This window comes from Notamacropus eugenii, chromosome 3, assembly GCF_028372415.1.
Source record: "Notamacropus eugenii isolate mMacEug1 chromosome 3, mMacEug1.pri_v2, whole genome shotgun sequence".
Classification (NCBI taxonomy): domain Eukaryota; kingdom Metazoa; phylum Chordata; class Mammalia; order Diprotodontia; family Macropodidae; genus Notamacropus; species Notamacropus eugenii.
Window position 1 is genome coordinate 159,389,982 of NC_092874.1, and position 20,305 is coordinate 159,410,286.

The 20,305-nt window shown below is 35.1% G+C and overlaps 1 protein-coding gene across 5 annotated transcripts in view; it reads right to left on the bottom strand.

The window, feature by feature from the left end:
* Window positions 1-206: 206 nt before the first annotated feature.
* The window catches only part of CACNA2D1 (calcium voltage-gated channel auxiliary subunit alpha2delta 1), a 691,308-nt gene continuing 671,209 nt past the window's right edge, over window positions 207-20,305 (bottom strand). For 3 of the 5 annotated variants that reach the window (XM_072653214.1, XM_072653213.1, XM_072653216.1), the window contains 5 exons: window positions 17,610-17,665; window positions 16,567-16,696; window positions 11,240-11,349; window positions 8,810-8,892; window positions 422-654 (listed from right to left, as the gene is read on the bottom strand). In XM_072653214.1, the coding sequence (XP_072509315.1) occupies window positions 538-654; window positions 8,810-8,892; window positions 11,240-11,349; window positions 16,567-16,696; window positions 17,610-17,665 (496 nt within the window). In that variant the 3' untranslated portion in view covers window positions 422-537. Of the gene's footprint in view, window positions 655-6,588; window positions 6,843-8,809; window positions 8,893-11,239; window positions 11,350-16,566; window positions 16,697-17,609; window positions 17,666-20,305 lie in introns of those variants that run through there. The other 2 variants (XM_072653215.1, XM_072653222.1) reach the window with 2 other exon arrangements.

Here is a 20,305-nt window from a genome sequence, read left to right on the forward strand (position 1 = left end):
GTGAACTTTTGACAGACTATCCAGTATTAATATTTACATCATTTGGCCATTTAGAATTCATCTCTGATTTTGTTTTCAACACAAATGATATTCAAAATTTTTAATAGTCAAATATCAAAGCAAAATAAAATTGATTACTGGAAATCTTGGTAAAATAAAAGGGAGCAAAATGAGTCGATATGCTGGTCAAAATATAAAGAATGATATGATTTAGAAGCCATTTTAAAGGGAGAGCCCTTTTACATGAAGTCATCAATGATCCAACAGCAACAAAAATGTCAGATTCCTCAGTAAAGTACATATAGGATTCTGCTTTAACAGCGTAGATGATGCAGCATTCACACAAGTTTAAGGGTCTGACACTCCAACATGCAGCCACTGTGGGTGCCTAATAAGTCTTTCACATAGAGTTTTACCATGTTGTTTTGAGAACAGCTGATTTTCTGCTGTCTGAATAATTGACCCTTTTGTAATTAAACAGGGCTCATGTTTTGGCAGGGTCTTGAGATCAGTTATGCAGATTTTGGTTTCATAAGGTCATAACTGGCAATGTCTACTGCCAGATAACAGCCAAAGCAGTGCAAACTGGATTCCTATCATAGACCACAAGGATGGAATCAATCCAGAAACCCCACCACAATCTGAATAATCTTCCTATTGGAAAAAAAAAAAAAAGACAAATTAATTTCCTTTAAAATACTTATTGAGGCAGTCTAAATAGTATGTTAATTCTTACCCACACCTTAAAACCTTAAAAGAATTGCTTTATATGTAACTGAAATTAATTGTATTCTTCAAGCATTATCAGACTATGGAATTATTTTACAAAGTTATAGTGACTCACCCTCTGCCCCTAAATTGTCAGTTGATGATTCTGATAACTAAGTAAAAATGATTATGACATTAGCATTGGTTATCCTGTTGAGTGAGATGTTAAATTTTGGTGGAGGGTACTTGCATTGATGTTAATGAGATAATGTATAGATAGCACTACTGTCAACATGGTAGTACTTTCGAAGCAGTAGCTAGTAGTGGGAGTAGGAATGGTAGTGATCTCAGGATCAGGGATAACAGCAAACTGGAACAGAAGTATGCAAACAAGAGCAAAGAAATCCCTCAAGTAGTACCCTGTACAAATATTTGAACCTGGTGTTTAATAGGAATTTAGGTATCAACTGCAATTTGCGAATTTTTGAAAACGGTCAAAGAAATGGTTCCTTTAAAAACTTTTTGCCCAATACCGGTTACCAGTTATCAGGGTGAATGTTCCATACATCAGTGCCCCACATAAAGGATTCCTTTCATTAACACTTAATCATAGAATTTCATAGAAAAGTAAAACATGAAAGTGAAAGAACTTGGCTCACAAATCCTGAGAGAAAAATCTCATAGCATATAAATTCCAACCGTATCTGCCACCAGTGAACATTTGCTTTCTATCTTCAAAGCTAGTAATCTTCATCCTACCACAGCCAAAAGTAAATAATCCTTTAAATTTGTTGTCTGGGTTCTATATTTCAACATCTTAGGTGGTTCTAGATTTTTTCCATGGTTCCCTTAAGGATAACTGCATGACCTCACAAAAGACTCAACATATCCACTAAGGCCTTAAACCCTACCTAACCTTTCCCTGAATTTCTCACATTCCCCCCCACCTTTGGACTACTCTTTATAAATACGTTTTATTCAAACTTATATTTCAGTTAGTTAACTGCAGAATTTTAGGTTTGGGAAACTGAAAATAATTTCTTAGTTTTCAGAATCCTTTAACTTCGAAACCTACTTTGGAGTTCTGATCCACACAGGAAATTTAAGTTATTCACAATATACTACTTTGTCAGTCTGCTTTATAACATGTCAATGAAATAATTCTTAATATCTTAAGGCGACAACTTTTTAAAAGGCTTCAGATTTTCTCGTTTGTTTTTTCCCACAAGCTGCTTCAGATAAGAGACCATTTAGAATCTCAGGTCCCAAGTTTTTGGTCTACTATAAGAAAAATCAGATAAATAACAAACTCCCAATATTTTATATGCTTAGTATGGTCTTATGTTAGGTGGATTGTTGAGAGTGGTAAAAAAAAAATAATTCTTAGGTGAGGGTTACCACGTTAGATTCTATTGAACCAGTTATTAGCATGTGAATGTTGTCTAATTTACAATACCTGAAAGATGTCTGGAAAGCACTTTGGAAATTCATAACAGAGCTTACATAGATGTGTAAGCTATTATTATTCTTACATAGATGCCCTATTCCTTTCCTCACCATCACCACATAGAGGTGACTAGGAGTTTTCAATGAAGTGTTTTCAGAGATAATTTTCCCATAATTTAGCGTGATTACTCAATGATTTGGCTAGGCTTGGTTAAGCTGAGAAGTCTTTTGAGTATGGCCTCAGTGTCAAACTCTCTCCTATATATGAACTGGCTTAGCTACGCATGGATATAATCAACACTTAAATTTTAGTCAATAGGTGATGAATTCTGTGGTCAAGATGACCCATTCAGCTGGTGTTACCATATTTTATACAAGAATTTACATTTGTGTGATGAAAAAATCTGGATGTTAATACTCTTGCATTTTGGTCTTAAAGAAGGATTCTTTCTTAATACTGTATTTTATACTTTCTTCACACTGTATGTTGTACATGAAAGTGATGAGGTACCACAGTGTCATGGAAAACACTATATTTTGAGTCAAGTGGACCTGGATTCAAATGCTAGGCCTTTAGTTAGATACCCCTGGTCATTTTAAAATCTCTGTGCCTCAGCTTCCCGATCCACAAAATGGGGAGGTTGGACTAAATTAGCTCTAAATGGTTGTCTAGCTCTAAATTGTCGTCTAGCTCTAAATCTGGGATAGTCTGAATTCTTACTGTTTTGGTTTGGGAGTCCATATTTTAGTTAAGTCCCCCTTTGAGTTCTGTGACTTATATGTTGATTCATACCAAGACATCTGTCTACTGAGTTTCCTGGTGGTATTTTCCTGTGCGTCGTGCACTTACAACAGCATGTACTGAGATTGGCAATTACTACCTGACATGTACTGTTTTAGTGGGAGGAGTGAGCAAAACACATTAAATCATAGATGTGTAGACCTGGAAGGGGCCCTCAGAGGTTATAAAGTCTGTCACTGGGTCTCACCCATGCAGAACACTTATACCTTCACCAGGCAGATCTCTCACATTTGAAAAGATGACCAAAGCAGGAAATACCACAACCCCTTGTGTTAAGTGACTTCATTGCAATAGTCTAAAATTTTAAAAAGCAAGTGCCCCCCAAACCACCTCTTTCTCTATTTATCTTGCCAATAAATAGTGAAAAAAATAATTTTATTAGTCCTTCCTCCCTGGGGAGAAGACCAGCACTTCTGGAATTTCCTCTGAACTTGTCTCTGAAGATTCTACATGTCAGTCTTTATTATAAAGCACACCTCAGTACTCTTGCCTCTGTGTCCCAAAAGAAAAACATGTAGTTCATAGTTGTATCCATATATTTTTTCCAAAGGTTTATTTTATGAGCTCATTTATATAGAAGGCTAAATCCCCCCTTTCTTGGCCTCAGCTGAAAAATGGATCATTAGATTTCCCCAAGGATTTATTCAGTGGGTCATTCCGAAACTAAATTATTTCAGTCTTAATGCATTTTCTCTTCAATGTTACATCTTTTTGATATAATTTAAATATAGTTTGAAAAAGTACCAAGCCAAACCTGCACTTATTTGAATTATCCCAAGTAGTTTCAGTATTATTTTCTATGTAAAACTATCTAAGTAAGGAAACATAGTAGCGTTTTCCAACACTCCTTTCCAATGTCAATCATCTTTTCTGAAATTAGGCACCCATTTTGACCTTTTCTTGGTATACAATGTGAAATCAATCATGTTTTCAAGAATCAGTGGAGAGAGTTCTTTTCAAAAGCATGCTCAAGTCATGAAGTTGCCTATGTGACATCTTTTTTTTTTTCCAGATAATTTGTTTTTAAAGTTTCTCTCTCATTTGTCCAACAGACTTGTTTGTTCTACTTGGAAATACTTTCTTTTCAGAGATAATTTCCCCATAATCTAGTGTGATTACTCAGTGACATGGGGAAGCTATTTCCACTTCTCTAAAACTGTAGCTGATAGCTATTATAATTATATCCACTTATTCAGTCTGATTGTATTAAAAAACTTTGTGTAACATTGTTTTTTGCTCCACTCTTAATTAACTTGCTTTACAAATAATCTTTTATTTTCATCTCTTTTCTTTCTCCTTATTTAGATTTGGCCAAAATACCTTAGTATGTAAACTAATAGAAGAACAATGATTAGTTAAAGTTACAATCATATACGATTAGGCAAGTGTTCAGTAGTGGGTAGAGAGCTGTTATAATTCAGGTGGACCTGGTTTCAAACCTTGCCTTGACACATAACGGCTGTATGACTTTTAGAAAGCTACATTCATAATCTATCAGTGCCTGAGCCCCCAAGACTACAAAATTCCAGAGCAGGTGGGTCTCTGCAGGAGAAGAGGAAGTTTCCTCATCAAGAATTCATTATACCAAGAAAAACTGTAGGTGCAAAATGTGGCATGCAAGTATGCAGTTTTACATACTCCATAATCTGTTAACTTTGTGGGGATGACAAGTGATCTTCCTCCAGAAATGATCATATTTCTTATAATATATATATGATATATATAACTTATGAGAGAGCCTATTATGAGAACTCTGTACTCTTTGAGAGAATTTTTCTGAGTAATCCATTACTCTGTTCAGCAACCTGATGGGCAGTTAATTTTTCCTTATATCCATCCATTCACATACTGAGACCTAACCTATTTCATCTTTGGCTGTCTTCAGTCAGCATAGTTGTCTGCCATCTTTATAGTAATGAAGGTGGTTGAAGGACCATTCCGTTAAGCCTCATGATATTCTCCTTTGTTCTCATCTCATAAACAATCTAATCCTTTATATGTACCCATGTGATCTGGATAATTCCTTTTTATACATAGGACTGTCATGTAGGACAAAGCACAAAATTTTGATAGTGTAAATGTGCTGATCCCTCCTCCCCCATTACCATCTTCTCTAGGGCTGAAGTATCTGAACCATCTTTTACATTTCATCTACAAGTGGTCTCATAAAGATGAGGATGATGGCCTATGCTATTCTTTGTCATTCTGAGTAGAAAGTAGCATTTGCATCAGTAAAGAAACTTCATAATTAAGTCTCTACAACAAAAAAGAAACTGAAAATCAATTTGCAAGACTCAGATATTAAAATAAATACTTCCAACTTATGTGATGTTGTTTGGCCCCCAACATATTTCTTTTCCTCTTTCACTACCGTTTATATCTAACTAGTGGAGAGGTAAAAAAACAACACTCGTGGGGAAACTTTTGACGGGACTTTGATGGGAAGTGAATTAGTAGTAAACCTGTAAATCATATTGAGAAAGATCCCATTAATATGGCAGAAACTAATTATCTGAACCAAGGTAAAAAAGTTAAGCTTATTGAAATGTTGATTATGGATCCTCTGATCATAAATGCTAGCCATTATTTGTTCCACAGTTTCACTTGTTTCTCAGTTTTTTTCATGCTTAAGATAAGGGATATTAATGTGGCAGCAATAAAATAAGACTTTTCAAAGAAGTATTTTGTTTATGGTGTATTTAAAATTATCTGGAAGATCATAGCAATAAAGTTCTGTCTTACAAAATGTTGAGAGTTCCCAGGGAAAAAAGAACGCAATTTATCCTTCACCTCATCTCACATTAAGGAAAGCTAGGTTTATTGCACTGCTCAATGTTTTAATACTAAAATTTTATTTCATTAATATAAACATTTTCTGCTTATGTTTTGAATAGCCTTTTCCCTTTCACCCCACCCTCTAACCCCATTCCACTTCTTTTTGATGAGATCACTGTTTTCATGTTAATGGTCATATCTCCATCTAGTGGTTTACCAAAATGAAATACCAAACAAACAGTTTTCATAAGCAGCAACGGAAAAATAGCACAGCAAGACTGTTCCAGGAACAGCAACAAAAATGATAGTTTAACGTGGTCAGGGGTCATGATTTTGGACAAGTGACTTGGCAAAGCAGTAAACATAGTGCTGAACACACAAGCAGGCCCTTAAAACCTCTAAAATTGATAGGCCTGGTACTGAGGTACTCTGTGTTTTGTAAACTAGATACATATAAAGAAGGTTTCAGTTTGTATGTTAGGGAATATTTATGGTTGTTGGGAAAACTTGAACTTTAAGAAATTGAGGTATCTACAAAAACTTTCCATGAAGAATGCTATTTGGTTAAGCAAAGTGTCGAAGAGGTGGATAAGAAACATCCCTACAACTAGAAAGATGTGGATTTTTGCTTAGATCACTATTAGCATATTTTCTAGAAAGGAGTAGTGAAAATTCATTATCTATTGGTGTTTTTTCCATGTTAATAGTAGTATAAGGACTATGCAGTTTATTCCTCAGATGATTATCTGGTCTTCTAGATAATGCCTGATCTAGATATTATTTTTGTATGGAAAGTCCATGGGTACCCATCCCAAGCACTCTGAAAGGATAATTTTCTTAAAGTGCATAAATAAAACAGCAATTCCCCCAGGTGCATTCATGGTTGAAATCCAGTTGTCTTCAAAGTGGTATCTCTGCTGATACTTTAAAAAAGTCTCCTTTCAGATCAAATTGGGGGTTGGAAATTATTTGCTAAAGTCTTAAGCCAAGAACAACAAAAAAAATTAGAGAAAGTAACTGACCATCCACACCACATGAAAACTTGCTGTAAAATGAAGATAGGAGCTGACATCGTGGTAGTGGCACAAGTCCTTGTACATGTAAGTTGATCCTATTAATGACGGGCAAAGTAGCAAGTATGGGAAAAGGAAAGAAAACACAGAAAAAAAGACATACAAGATGAAATTCCATGCAACCTGCCAGCAGTTAGCAGAGTGAATGTGAGCATCCATCAAGAGCAAATTCACAGTGACTATTGCAAATAAACTAAATTAAAAATACTTAACTATTAAAGAATTGCACAGTTGACACACTGACACATATAGCTGGTGAGCAAGAGTTGTATTTTCATACACAATCCTAAACATGATTGTTTAAAGTTTTATTTCTGGAAATCCTTGTCTTAGACAAATGTTTCTCATTTTTATGATAAAATTATGACATTTCACAGGGTTAGAAAATTTTCCTCATTTGTTTTCTTAACAGTGCTTTCTTACGCATGAAGGTACATTATAATGACGTTCTGAAATGTAATTTAATCCCAGACCTTATCCAGATGCTGAACTGATGAGTGGATGAGTGAAGCCTTCTTAATGAGTAGCATCCCTAAGCCATCATTCAGCATGCTTTGGAAACTCCTGGTAGTGAAGTGAAACGTGGGGTCTGGACTTCTAGTGGTATAACTGTGAGAATGTGGCTCAACTTAGTCAGTTAATTATCTAATTATTAAACAAGAATTACAATATCTTCAGTAGGAATATCGGGGATTCACTGGATAAATCATTAGAAATGATCAGTAGAAATGAGGAAAATTAGAGGCAAAGTGCTACAATTCATAGTATGGAATTCTAAGCTTGTAAGACCTGAATTCTTCTACTGCCATGGATGCTTCCTTATAGTATGGCCTTGGGCAATTCACTTAAATTCCCTCAACTTCAGTTTCCTCATCTGTAAAATGGGGAATAACAATACATTGAACACCATTGAGACAGAAGCTTTAAAAATAGCTTTATAGAGGCCAAAAGGTGAAAACAAAATAAAATAACTTGAGCCCCTAAGAAAAGGTAATTATATACTTTTTACTGGCTATATTGTTTGTGACCAGGATTCACTTGATTATGTTTTCAGTTTAGTGCCAAATGTTCACTTTAGTAGGAAACTACCATCGGATTAGATAAAGTCAGGGAGCAGCAAATTTGAAAGAAAGGTCATAGAATTGTTTTTTAAAAAAAATCTTGACTTAGTTTTTTGAAAAAAAAAAAGCAAAACAAAACAAAACAGGAAGATGAAGGAATCCAGTATCTTGGGGGAGGGGATTTGATTTTGTACCTTGGAATCTATTTTGCCAATTCTGGCTAGCAAATCACCTTTAATTTACAATCCTAAAGATAGTTGCTTGTGATTAGAGGAGGATTAAAGGCTGTTAATTGTCCATGTTTGTATACTAATATTGCTAAAGGCAGAATTGAAATGTAGTTTTTACTGAATTTAAGACTAGGTCTACATTTTGCAAACTGTAATGAACTTATTATCAAAAGCACAAAGATTTCAGATATTTTCATTTAAAAAAACAACTAAACAATATTTAGATTCATGATAATATAAAAAAAAATCTATGCTTGATAAACATGTTAATAAGTTTAACTTCATAAAAGTTCCCTAAGAAACATGCTGAAAAATAAAACAGAAGAGATAAAAGTAAAAGCATTTTGATATTTTCAATTATCAAAAATACAATAGTCCTTGTAGGAAGTGACATTTTCTATGAGTAGAAAAACAAGTTTCTGTTATCATCAGATTTTTATAACCTGGATTCATCAATACCAAATTAGTAGGATTTGTGTATGAAAGTACAATTTTTATAGAAAAGGAAGATAAAAGCAAGTGTTAATTTTTTGTTAACTATGAAACACACTGAAATGAAAAGTCATCCTTCTCACCATGTACAGCATGTTCATTGAGAAAAATTATGGTTAAGACAGCTAAAATAAGGATTACAATTTGAAAGATCACTTTTATTCTTGGTATTTACTGATCATTATCTTGTAACATTTTAGTACTTTTTAAACTTAAGCTTACCATTTTATTGTCATCGAAGCACACATCAGGTCCCTTTCTGTATCTGGGTTGCTTAACCATATCACAAGGATCTGGCCCATCAGCTAAAAAAAATCTTGTTAAGGAAAATTAAAGTATTCTTCCAAAGAAATAGAAATGTAGTTAATCGGAAACATCATGAATGCATTTTTTAAAGAAAAAAAGTCACCAAGGAACTGTTTGTTTATATCATAGCATCCAAGAAAAGGAGAAAATCTGGAAAAGTAGGTTGAAGAAAGAAGGTTTTAGCCTGGTGAAAGCTAATGTTTTGGAGGTGATTTTATAAGGTTTTAATCAAAATCCAATCATCTAATCCCAATTTCACCTGCATCATCTTCTGTCTGCTACAAAATGCAACGGTATATAGTGTGGAAATAGTACCTTAGGCCAGTCTTTGCTGGTTGTGTTTCCACGGGGCTTGATGTTACAGAGAAGGCTAGTACAGTAGGACTTATCTCTGTATTATCTATAGCTCAAAATGTATATTTAGTTTTTTATAATTTTTTCTTTTTTCTTTATTTATATTTCTCTTACGTATTTTTTATCATTTTCTATTTTATTCTTTTTACTTTATTTATATTTTATTTATAAACATCTTTTATTATTCTATTTCTTTTTTATTGTGATAATACCACAATATTAAAACTAAAAGTAATATGATTCCTGCTCCCCCACCCCCCCCCACACAACCAATAGATTAGGATTTGGGTAGTATTAAGAAACCATGGAAATGGTATTCCCACAGGAAGGTATGTTATCTGTGGGAAGAAATTCATTGAAAAAATCCATTCAGATTGCTAAACTTGTTCTCTCATAATGTTCCATTCATAGTTCAATCTCCTAACTTTGTACTCCCCGCTCTCAATTATTGTATCCCTCCCAATTTGTCTCTCAATTCTGTACTCACTTATTTCATTCTTTGTCCTCTCTCTCAACCTTGTTGCAAAACTCTATAAATAGGTCAGCCATATTCAGCTTAAGTGGAAACCATGGCTGTGACACCTGCTTCCATTTGCTCCCTATGGCCAGAATAAAATGGTCTTACTTAACTCAGAAAAATAGAGTACTCAGACAACTTTACATAAGTAGTCATACGCTCTCTATTTTATACCTGTGACCAAACTACTTTATTTAAATGGCTAGGGGAGGATGAATTCATTTGGAAAGATTCTGATATTAATGATACCTTCCCTGTTTTCTTGTCAACAATTTTTGAAGGGAGAACAAAGAATGAAAGAGACAAAGAGATATTCTTATGAATTCACATGTTTCCTTCCTACCTCAAATCCCAATACCTGTTGACTATTTCTTACGATATAGTGTAATAATTAGAGAATTCTAAATGTTTGAAGGGATCTCAGAAATCAACTAGGCTAGTTGGTATCAAATTCAAATAGAAATAGGAACCCTTAAATCCATGCATAAGGATTCCTGGGGATCATATATTGACTTAGTTTTAAAATAGAAAATTATCTATTTTAGTATATTTTTATTTATTTTGTTAAATATTTCCCAGTTTCATTTCAATCTGGTTTGGGTCATAGTTGACCTGAAGGACAAGTGTTCAATAACTCTGATCTAAACCAACTCATACATAAAGGAAGAATCCTGTCTATAACAACTGGAATATCTTGGAGCTGTTTGAATATTCCCAGTGATGGGTAAACTAATTGCCTTAAGAAGCAGCTCATTCCATTTTTTGGAAAGCTATCACTGTTGGGGGCAGCTAGGTAGCACAGTTCACAGAGCACTGGACTCAAAACCAGGAAGACTCTTCTTCATAAGATCAGATCTGGCCTCAGATATTTGCTAGCTGGGTGACCCTAGGCAAGTCACTTAATCTCGTTTGCCTTGGTTTCTCATCTTTAAAAGGGGCTGGAGAAGAAAATGGCAAACTACTCTAGTATCTTTGCCAAGAAAACCCCAAGTGGAGTCATGAAGAGTTGGACATGACTGAAATGACTTGACATTAATGACAAAATTACTGTTCAAATGACAGGATCATTTAAAGTTGCAAGGGACCTTAGAAGTCATCAGTTCCAACCCCTTCATTTTAAAGATGAAGAACTAAGGTTAAGAGAAGTGACCGACTTGCTCAAGTTCACGTAGGTATTAAGTGTTCAGATGGGATCTGAATCCAGGTCTTCCTCTAATCTTGTCTTCCCCAAAAGGATTCCGTGCTCAAAGAGATGATATAAATGACATTATCATTTTACGTGAGAAAAATTGAGGCCCACAGTCATAACACCTAATCTGAAAGGAGCAGCAGGGCTAGGACCTGAATTCAAGGCCTTTTCCTACCACATCTAATTCTCTTATAACATGAAAGCTAAAACAAGCAAACAATAAATAGTGCTTGCCTTGTCGTAACCAACTATTTAAGATGATCTGAAGTGTACTGCTTAAGGATACAAGTCTGTTCTGCTTGGATTAGTACCCGTGTATCACAAGGACACGTCCCCTTGCCATCAACAATTATGAATATTAAGTTGGTGTTCATAAGCTTTTCTACATGAAATATTCTGGAAAATAAATGTTTAAAACATCATGAGGAAAAAACCCTGTAATTTGAAGTTAAATAACATTCAAGACTTTCAATTTTGTGCAACCACAAAATTTTGAGTGAAGAAATTTAATTACATAATAGTCAAAATAACACTCATTTTTAGAGTAGAAAAATACCATTTTTTAATTCACTGACATTACATGCTGCTCTTTTAAATTGGCTACTATAAAATGGAAACAAAAGGCAAACAAAAACTTGAATGTGACCATGACCTGGTAAGCTAGCTATAGATTATCAATGTAGAAATCTTAATTACAATGAATTTTGAAATTAAAAAGATGTAATTTATGGTTTTAAAAAATCTTTCTGCCATTATAAAACTTTAAACTATATTTTATGTTATCTATTCATTAGCTTTAAAAGAAAACGAATTAAACTTTTTTTCTCCATGACTTTTGTACATAATTACCAGTTGTCCTGATTGTCCACTGAATGACATTAACAACAAATATATTACAATTAAAAATATTACAACTAAATGACAGTTTATTTAAATAACAAAATGCTATTATCTGGTACATCTTCATTATTAAAGAAAGAAGAAAAACTTTGAAATTTTTAGAATATATCCAAAGGCTCCCAGTCTTCGCTCCCTTCATGCAAATTTCAAGTGACTCATCGGATTTGTGAAAGGCAGCATGACGTAGTGGATAGAGAGATGGCCTCAGAGGGAGAGAGACCTGCATTCAAATCCTGCCTGCTGTGTGACCTGACCAAGCACTTATAATTGTTCTACACATTTCTCTAAGACTTTCAGTTGCAGAGGAGGTGCCAGACTGCATTAGTAGATGAAGTTTCACATCTGTGAACCATAGAGCCAATCCCTGTCCCTTTTTTTACAGAATCACTGACTGAGAACTCTAAGGTCCACCCTCACCCTATTCACTTTATAGATAAGAACATTAAGGCCCAGAAAAGTGAATCAAGGTGCCCAAGTGCATGGAAGTATCCCATGATGGAGTTCACATTTGAACTCAGGTCCTCCGATTCCAAATCGAAGGTGCTTCCCACTGTTTTACTTTGCCCTATATGAGAGTCAAGAGGAGAATGACAAAAACAATGTTCTAAAAATTAAATGAAAATCTTTTTCTATCTTTAAGACTGATATACTGATTTTTAAAAATTTTTCCCATTTCCTTCAAAATCTTGATAACCATTTTGATATTTGTGAACTTTTAACAAATTATTATTTTTTTAGAGCTATATGTCCTAAAATGCAAGACAAATGACTCATTAAATAAATAGAAATTAGAATCACTTTTTAAACCTAAAAATAAGGATCAAAAGTGCTGTCCTTTGTGGCTGGTGTGTGTGTTATGTGTATCAAAGGGTAAGGGAAGAGAAGACACTATTAAGCAGGTAAAAAAATTAGTAAGATGCTGCTTAAAGGTAAGCAGAGAATTTTTGGGTTTCTGGAGTAACACAAAGGTAGATGCAGCAGCATGAATTGATGGCTGGAGTGCTAGCTTTGGAGTCAGAAAGACCCAAGTTGGAATCCTCCCTCAATTTCCTCATCTTTTAAATGATGGGGAAGGACTTGATGTACCTTCTTCTAGAAGTCTATGATTCAACAGAGCCATAGGACAATGGTTTTAGAAAAGGAATAGACTTCAGAGATCACTGAGTTCCAACTCTTTCATTTTCAGATGAGGAAACTGAGGCATAGAGCGGTCATGTTACTTGCCAAGGGTCACTCAGTTAATGGTTGAGTTGAGATTTGAATCCAAATCTTCAAGAGCCCCCTCTGTTATGCTGCTTCTCAATAATTGACTGGGGGAGGTGGGGAGTGTTAGTGCAAATGCCTCCTAAACCCAATAATTGTTATTTCATAGTTAATTTAATAATAAAATAATAATATGTAATATATAACATATAATATAAAAATAAAATAATTTTAAAAAAATAATAAAATTGTCCTTCCTGTAGAGGATATAATATATCATATAATAGTCTATGTTCTTTATTTCCAAAGAAATAGTTTGGGGTATATAACTTTTAAAGGCCTTGTCCGGAATCAAATAATGTCAGAAGATGGATTAATACTCAGGTCTTGATTATATATTGTTCTCTCCCCACTTCTTTCTCCCCCCACTTCTCTCTCCTCATACCAACTATCTCAGTTCAGGTCCTTATCGATCTCCCCCACATCATTAAAAAGCCTCCTACTGGATCACCTTGTATTCTTTACCTTTTTGTTTTATTTTGTTTTGTTTTGGGCATCCATGCTTTACATTAGCTGCCAAATGGGTATCTTTAAAAATCACCCCATCACTCCTCTGTTCAAGAATCTGCATTGGTTCCCTATTGCTTCATAGATAAAATAAGATTTGGACATTTAAATTCCTTCATAATTTGTCTTTAGCTTATCTTTCTAGGCTGATTAAATTAAACTCCACTCACATACTGTGCATTTCTAAAAACTGGCCTACTCACTGGCCCCCATACCTATTAGTCTATCCCTGTCATTTGTGCCTTTGGATAGACGATCTTTCGGTCCTGGGTTCTCTTCCTCTCCACCCCAGCCTTTTGGAACCCCTCACTCCTTCCAAGGCTTAGCTAAATACCCTATTTTCTCTTAGTGCCCCACCCTATCCTCATTATTTTGTAACTTGTGTATTAACTTTTCTGGGTGCATGTTGAATCCTCCCAGCATAATGTAAGTTTGAGGACCTCATGGTTTTTTCCTTTTGTTTTTGGATCCTTGCACCTAGCATGACTGTTATATAATAGGTACTCAATAAAATCTTTATTGAATTCAGCCTATTCAGATGATGAACATATTTATATGTATCCTAAACAACTGTTTAATATTGTAAGCTACAGAGCCATTACCTGTTAAGGGAATTTCTACACTGGGGAGGTGGGGGTAGGATGAGGAGTCCACATGGATAAAATCATGGAATGGATTTTACCAGAAACTTATGCAGTCACAGGTGAAAAGGATACATCATGATTTGTCATAATTTATTGAAGAGAGATTTAGGAAAGGAATAGGGGAGTTGAATTAATTGGTCAATATAAAGGTTAAAAAATGTAGCTCATTTTATTAGCTATGTGATCAGAGGACTTAAGTTATACTTTTTTTTTTTTTTGGCAAGGCAATTGGGGTTAAATGACTTGCCCAGGTTCTGTGTTCATCCTTAGTTTTTGAAGAAGAGCATGCCATCTGAGAAATGATGATCTGATTTGCACTTGACTTTGTTTTGAATGAGGGAGGGCTGTGCAAGGTCACCAGCCTCACTTCTCCTCCTGAGCCATCTGGGTCCAGTGACCAGATATTCACCAGGATGACTGGAGATGGCCCAGGATGCAGTGGGAGACCCTGGCCTATTCAGGTACTCAGAGTGAAGTAACACCCATTCAGTGAATAGCCCATACATTGCACAATAATAGGTCCCTGCCCAAACTCCATTTAATGGCTCTTTTTGGGACCCTGCTGGCTTCAGAGTGATTATCAATAGTAACTGTTACTCTTTCCCTCCCCAGCTTATTTACTTATTTTTTTTTTCTTTTGCTTATTAAAGGGCCATTCCCTGATTACTTCTTAAAGAGGTCTATTCACCGAATGGGTATTACCTCACTCTGAGTATCTGATTATGCCCAGGTTCACACAGCTAGTAAGTGTTGTATCTTAGGCCATATTTGAACTCAGGTTCTCCTGATGCCAGAGCTGCATAATTAAATTGAATTTCTTATGCTCTAAAAGTGTCATCTATTGATGACAACTACGAACTCCTTAAAATATGTGATTGTATTATACCAGGGATTTCCCTGGTGATGGAACTCCCCTGAAGAAGGCAATCTGCCTATGACTTAGTAGAAGAGTTTTAGCTTGAATCGCTAAGCTAGTGACACAGCTAGTAAATATGGGGGAGGGAGGATTTGAACTCAGGTTTTCTTTATCCCATAGCCAGCACTAGTTTGTTTCTAGTTTGTAAACCTTCCTATGTTATTAAAATACAAGAGAAACAAATGCTTAGGAAACACACGTGATAACTAACCATTTATTTGGCTAGAGGTCCCTCGCTGCTATTTTGTTTGGCACACTCCCACCCCGTCCCCATGATAATGTCATAAAAAAGGATGAAGTATCAGTGCTTGTGAAATAGGAAACATTACCCACCTCCTCTGTGTTCTGCCTACGTGGCTGGAAGGATGACACTTTAATTTATTTTTCTGTGCTATGATTACAGAGATATGAGTCCACAAATCTCTTAAATTAACGGATGTAGATTAGAATATTTATTTGATGTTGGTATCATGTATACAACAGGCTCTGAGAAATGTTGGGAAAATTTTGTTTTTGCTCAACACTTAGTACTACAACCTACATTTAATTTTAATTTTTGCTATTATGTTGGGAATCTAAATTATGTAGGATGTTCTTTGTTCCTCTAGGTTTAGAGAGAGTTGAACTGAAGTGGGCATTTTCTAAAATACTTGTCTCCTTTCAAGGCTTGGTTCCGTTGCCACCTTCCCTGTAAAGGTCACTAAGTTACCCTTAACTTCCTCTCAGCTACCCTTTAGTTGAAAATGTTCTCCTAGTTCAGGAATGGAGAACTTGAGCCTTCAGGCCACATGTGCCTTCTAGATCCTTAAGTGCAGCCTTTTGACTGAATCCAAATTTTACAGAACAAGCCTGAAGGGTGCAGGTTCCCCATCCCATGCTAGTTCTAAGCTTCTGATGGAATTTTGTCTGACTGTCCTCCTCTTTGGCTTCAATCACTCCACACTTTCCGTTGTCTTATCTGTGTCTCTAGCTTCCTTGCTACTGACCTGTGGCAGAGCCTTCTGACCTCATATTGGTCTGATCAGCCATAGCTGGACACAATGTACATTGACCTCAATATAGTGATGTCACTTTGGTCCTGGACAATAACCAGCTAGCATAAGTCTTACCTTCCACCGTATTTGGGAGAAAGTTGCCCAAAGGCAGCGATTGAGTCATTTAACCTTTTGCATATCCAGTGCCTGCTGAGGTGCTTTGCACATAGAAGGTTATTTTAATATACCCTTTGAATTGAATTCAGTTAACTTTCTCAGCAGTCAAGTTCCCAAAAACAGAACTGCCTGCTTCCATTATTTTCTACAGCAGAATAAAGTGATCCGATGGATAGACAAGAAATTTTCAGAAAATGAGTATAAGTCCAGCAATATATAAAGAAAAAAATACCTGGAACAGTTTCCACAGTCCAATACCCCACTAAATGATTTACTATCATTGTCAAAGAAATACTGAGTTTGTTCAGTAATGCAGCTCTGCTTTGATAGCACAGCAGAAAAATCATCATCATCCACATCCACTGTGAAAAAAATCGTGAGAGGAAAAGTTTTGGTTAGTTGTCTGAATTCTTCACAGAATCCCAGGATCTCAGAGTGGGAAGGGACCTCTGAGGCCATCACGTAAAAGACTATCTGAACGAGACTCCCTTCCACAATGACTTGTAACAGGTGGTCATTCAGTCTTTCACTTACAGACCTCTTGAAAAGGAGAACCCAACACTCCCTTGAAACAATCCATTTTACTTATGTATAGCTTTAATTATTAGGTAGTTTTTATTTATATGAGATAAAAATCTGACCCTCTGCAACTTCTATATACCCCATTTAACTTAAGTCAAGTGGAATAAATCTATTTCCATTTTCACACTTTATATTCTTTAACTTAGTGAACATGTTCCCGTAAGTCTTCTCTAAGTAAACATGTCCCAGGTTCCTACCAAAAAAGGATAGTATCAAACATCTCACTGTCCTGTTTTCTATTTATTTTCCAAATGCTATTTGTTGCATTACTGTCCTGCCTGACCAAGGCAGAATATAGTAGGAATGTGTCCTCCTTAATGTAGCCGAAGTTCACATTACATTTTTTTTTTTGCTATGCTGCACTATAGGTTTACTCAAATTTGCAGTCCAAGTAATTGTGTGAACATACAAATTTCTTATAGAGTAATATATATACTCTATGTAATAATTGTATGAATATAAAAATTTCTTATACAGTAATATAAACTCATTGAAATCGTGATAATATTCTAGCCTACAGAACAGAGACAAGAGTAGGTAAAGGCAGTTTTATTTAGGTATAGATGAGGAAAAATCAGGATTCTGCCCACTGAAGTGCCATCTTACCACCCTTTTTAAACTGATGGGAAGGAGAGATCATGTACCTTGTAATAGAAAAGAATTTCTTATAATAGGATATAGGGATTGACATACCTGCCTCAAGAAGCCGTGGAAAAGTCAAACTCAAAATCAACTGCTGTAGGATAGACCTGTATGATCAAAGAATGAACATTTTCAAAACAAAAGCAATTTCATTACATCTAATATTCAGATGGATCTGTGACCTGTTTAGTATGAGTATTCTCTCCAGATAACAGTCCATTCATGCTTGTTCTCCTTGTGCTACTTTTGTCCATGTCCTTACCCTTTACTGTTGCCATGTGATCAGCCCATTTTTTTATCATACTTTTTTAATGACACCCACAATTCTTTGTTTACAATGTTTTGTAGACTACTCAAAGAGTCACTCTTCATGTATCCATTCCTTTTTGAATGATACTCATTTTTAGTTATTATTATGGAAATCACTGCAGATGGTGACTACAGACACGAAATTAAAAGACATTAGGTTCTTGGTCGGACAGCTATGGCAAATCTGGATAGCATACTAAAAAGAGAGACATCACCTTGCCCACAAAGATCTGTATAGTCAAAGCTTTGGTTTTTCTAGTAGCAATGCATGACTGTGAGAATTGGACTATCAGGAAAGCTGAGTGCCACAGAATAGACCCTTTTGAATTGTGGTGCTGAAGAAGATTTTCAAGAGTCCCCTGGACACCAAGGAGATCAAATCGATCAATACTTAAAGAAATTAATTCTGGCTATTCGCTGGAAGGTCATATACTAAAATTGAAGCTTAAAATACTTTGGCCACATAATAAGAAGATGGGATTCCTTGGAAAAGATGCTGGTATTAGGAAAGATTGAAGACAAAAGGAAAAGGAGATGGTAGAGGATGGATAGATAGCATCTGGAAACAACAAACATGAACTTGGATAGACTTCTAGAAATAGTGGAGGACAGAAGGTCCATGGGGCTATGAAGAGTCAGACATGACTGAACAACAAAAACATAGTATATTGTGTTCGATGTCATGCATCATCTCTAATAGACCATTGGGAAGAGTATCCAGCCCTTAGCTTTATACCTAGAACACAGCAGACATCTAAATACCTCTTGATTTAGTAAGACCTTAAGCTTATCTATTTTAATTTAGATCTAAATGTTTTAACAACATTTGTAATTCTGCAGCAACTTTCATCACACAGAGATACTGTTTTATGATCTATCCTTCCTCTGACTCTTGTTGAGTAGGCAAGCAAAAAAATGCCTTTTGTGTATTTTTATTGGTGTTATCATCATACATATTTTAGAGAAATATGAGCTAAGAATCCTTATTAAAAATATAACTGTATTTGTGGTTTCTAGATCAGCCAGAGTTTAAATTCAGATTTGTAATTCAACTCATGAAATACATGTGGTAAATGACAATTTAGTTCATTGAAATTGACTTTCACATTTTAATAGCATTGTAATGAAATAACACAAATGCATTAGTGAAAAAGATCTACATCACTGTTATTCCTGGTCTACTACAGTTTAGATTCTTTGAACATATTAGTGTTAATGATCTGTGTAATGATGCTACATGTAGCATCTTTGGAAGAATATTAGGGATTAGAAAATGGGCTAGCTTTTATTTTAAGGAATAGCTTGAGATTATGGAAAGGACATTTTCCTAATATCAATGCTGGTCACCTATGTCTTCATTTGAGTTCATTGTTCATATGGAATGTCTGTCTTTCCAAGATTTTATGTTTGTGAACTGATTTTGATGGGTTGTACATCCAACTTGATATACTAGTGTAGATATTAATCTCCCTATCCCTTGAGAATCTGTAGATTCTCATGCTGAACTCTTTTGAGAAGTGTTGGATTCATTTAGGAGCCAGTGTAATGTACTAGTGGCTGGATAAAGTCTGCATCTGCAAACAAGAGCACCAGGCAGATCTCACCACTTATAGAAAAGCCTTCCATATGGACTCTACATATCCTGTATGGTCATGGCAAACACCTTTGGCCACTATATACCTTGTTTCAGAGTGATAATGATTGGATTGTCAAAAAAACTGTCTTTGGTTCTTGTATATGTCGAGAAATCTTGCCTAATCTTATTGTATTCACAAGAGATATCTTGTTGGACGAGAGTCAAGAGGCCGGGTCACATTTTGCTACATTAAATCAAACATGCCCACAAATATATCCAACAGAAAGAGCAGTGATAAGCAACTTTCCAATTTTTATTCAATTGTGTGACTGTTAACTTTTTAAATAGTTCCTATAAGCATTATGATAATTTGTTGAAATTATTTTTGTGCAGCTAAAATGATGGTTTACTATTAATAATTACTATAGTATGTTATTATAGTTATTAAATTATAGTTTATTATTGTAGTTTGTAGAGGTAAAAAGAATTACATAAAATCTTGATTTTTTTTTAAATAATACTTAGAGTTGTAAGGGGCCTTAGAAATTATGAATCTCTTTTTCTCACAGGACACTGAGGTCCAAGAGGTTTAGTCAAAGGTCACAAAAATAATAGCCCTAGAATTTAAAATGGTCACAGACTTTAAATTCATTGCTATTTCTCCTGTACCACAATGTTTTTAATAAATGCAGATATCTTCTGTGGTCATTACAGTACCCTAAGCAGTTGAGAAAAAAAAATATTTTCAAATGGTAAAAACCAAAGTTATATCTTGAAACTGTCCTTTACTAATCACAGAAAACTTTGTGGGCAATGGTGATGGAAGATGCCCAAAAGTGGCAAATGTTGGGGTAAAAGTACA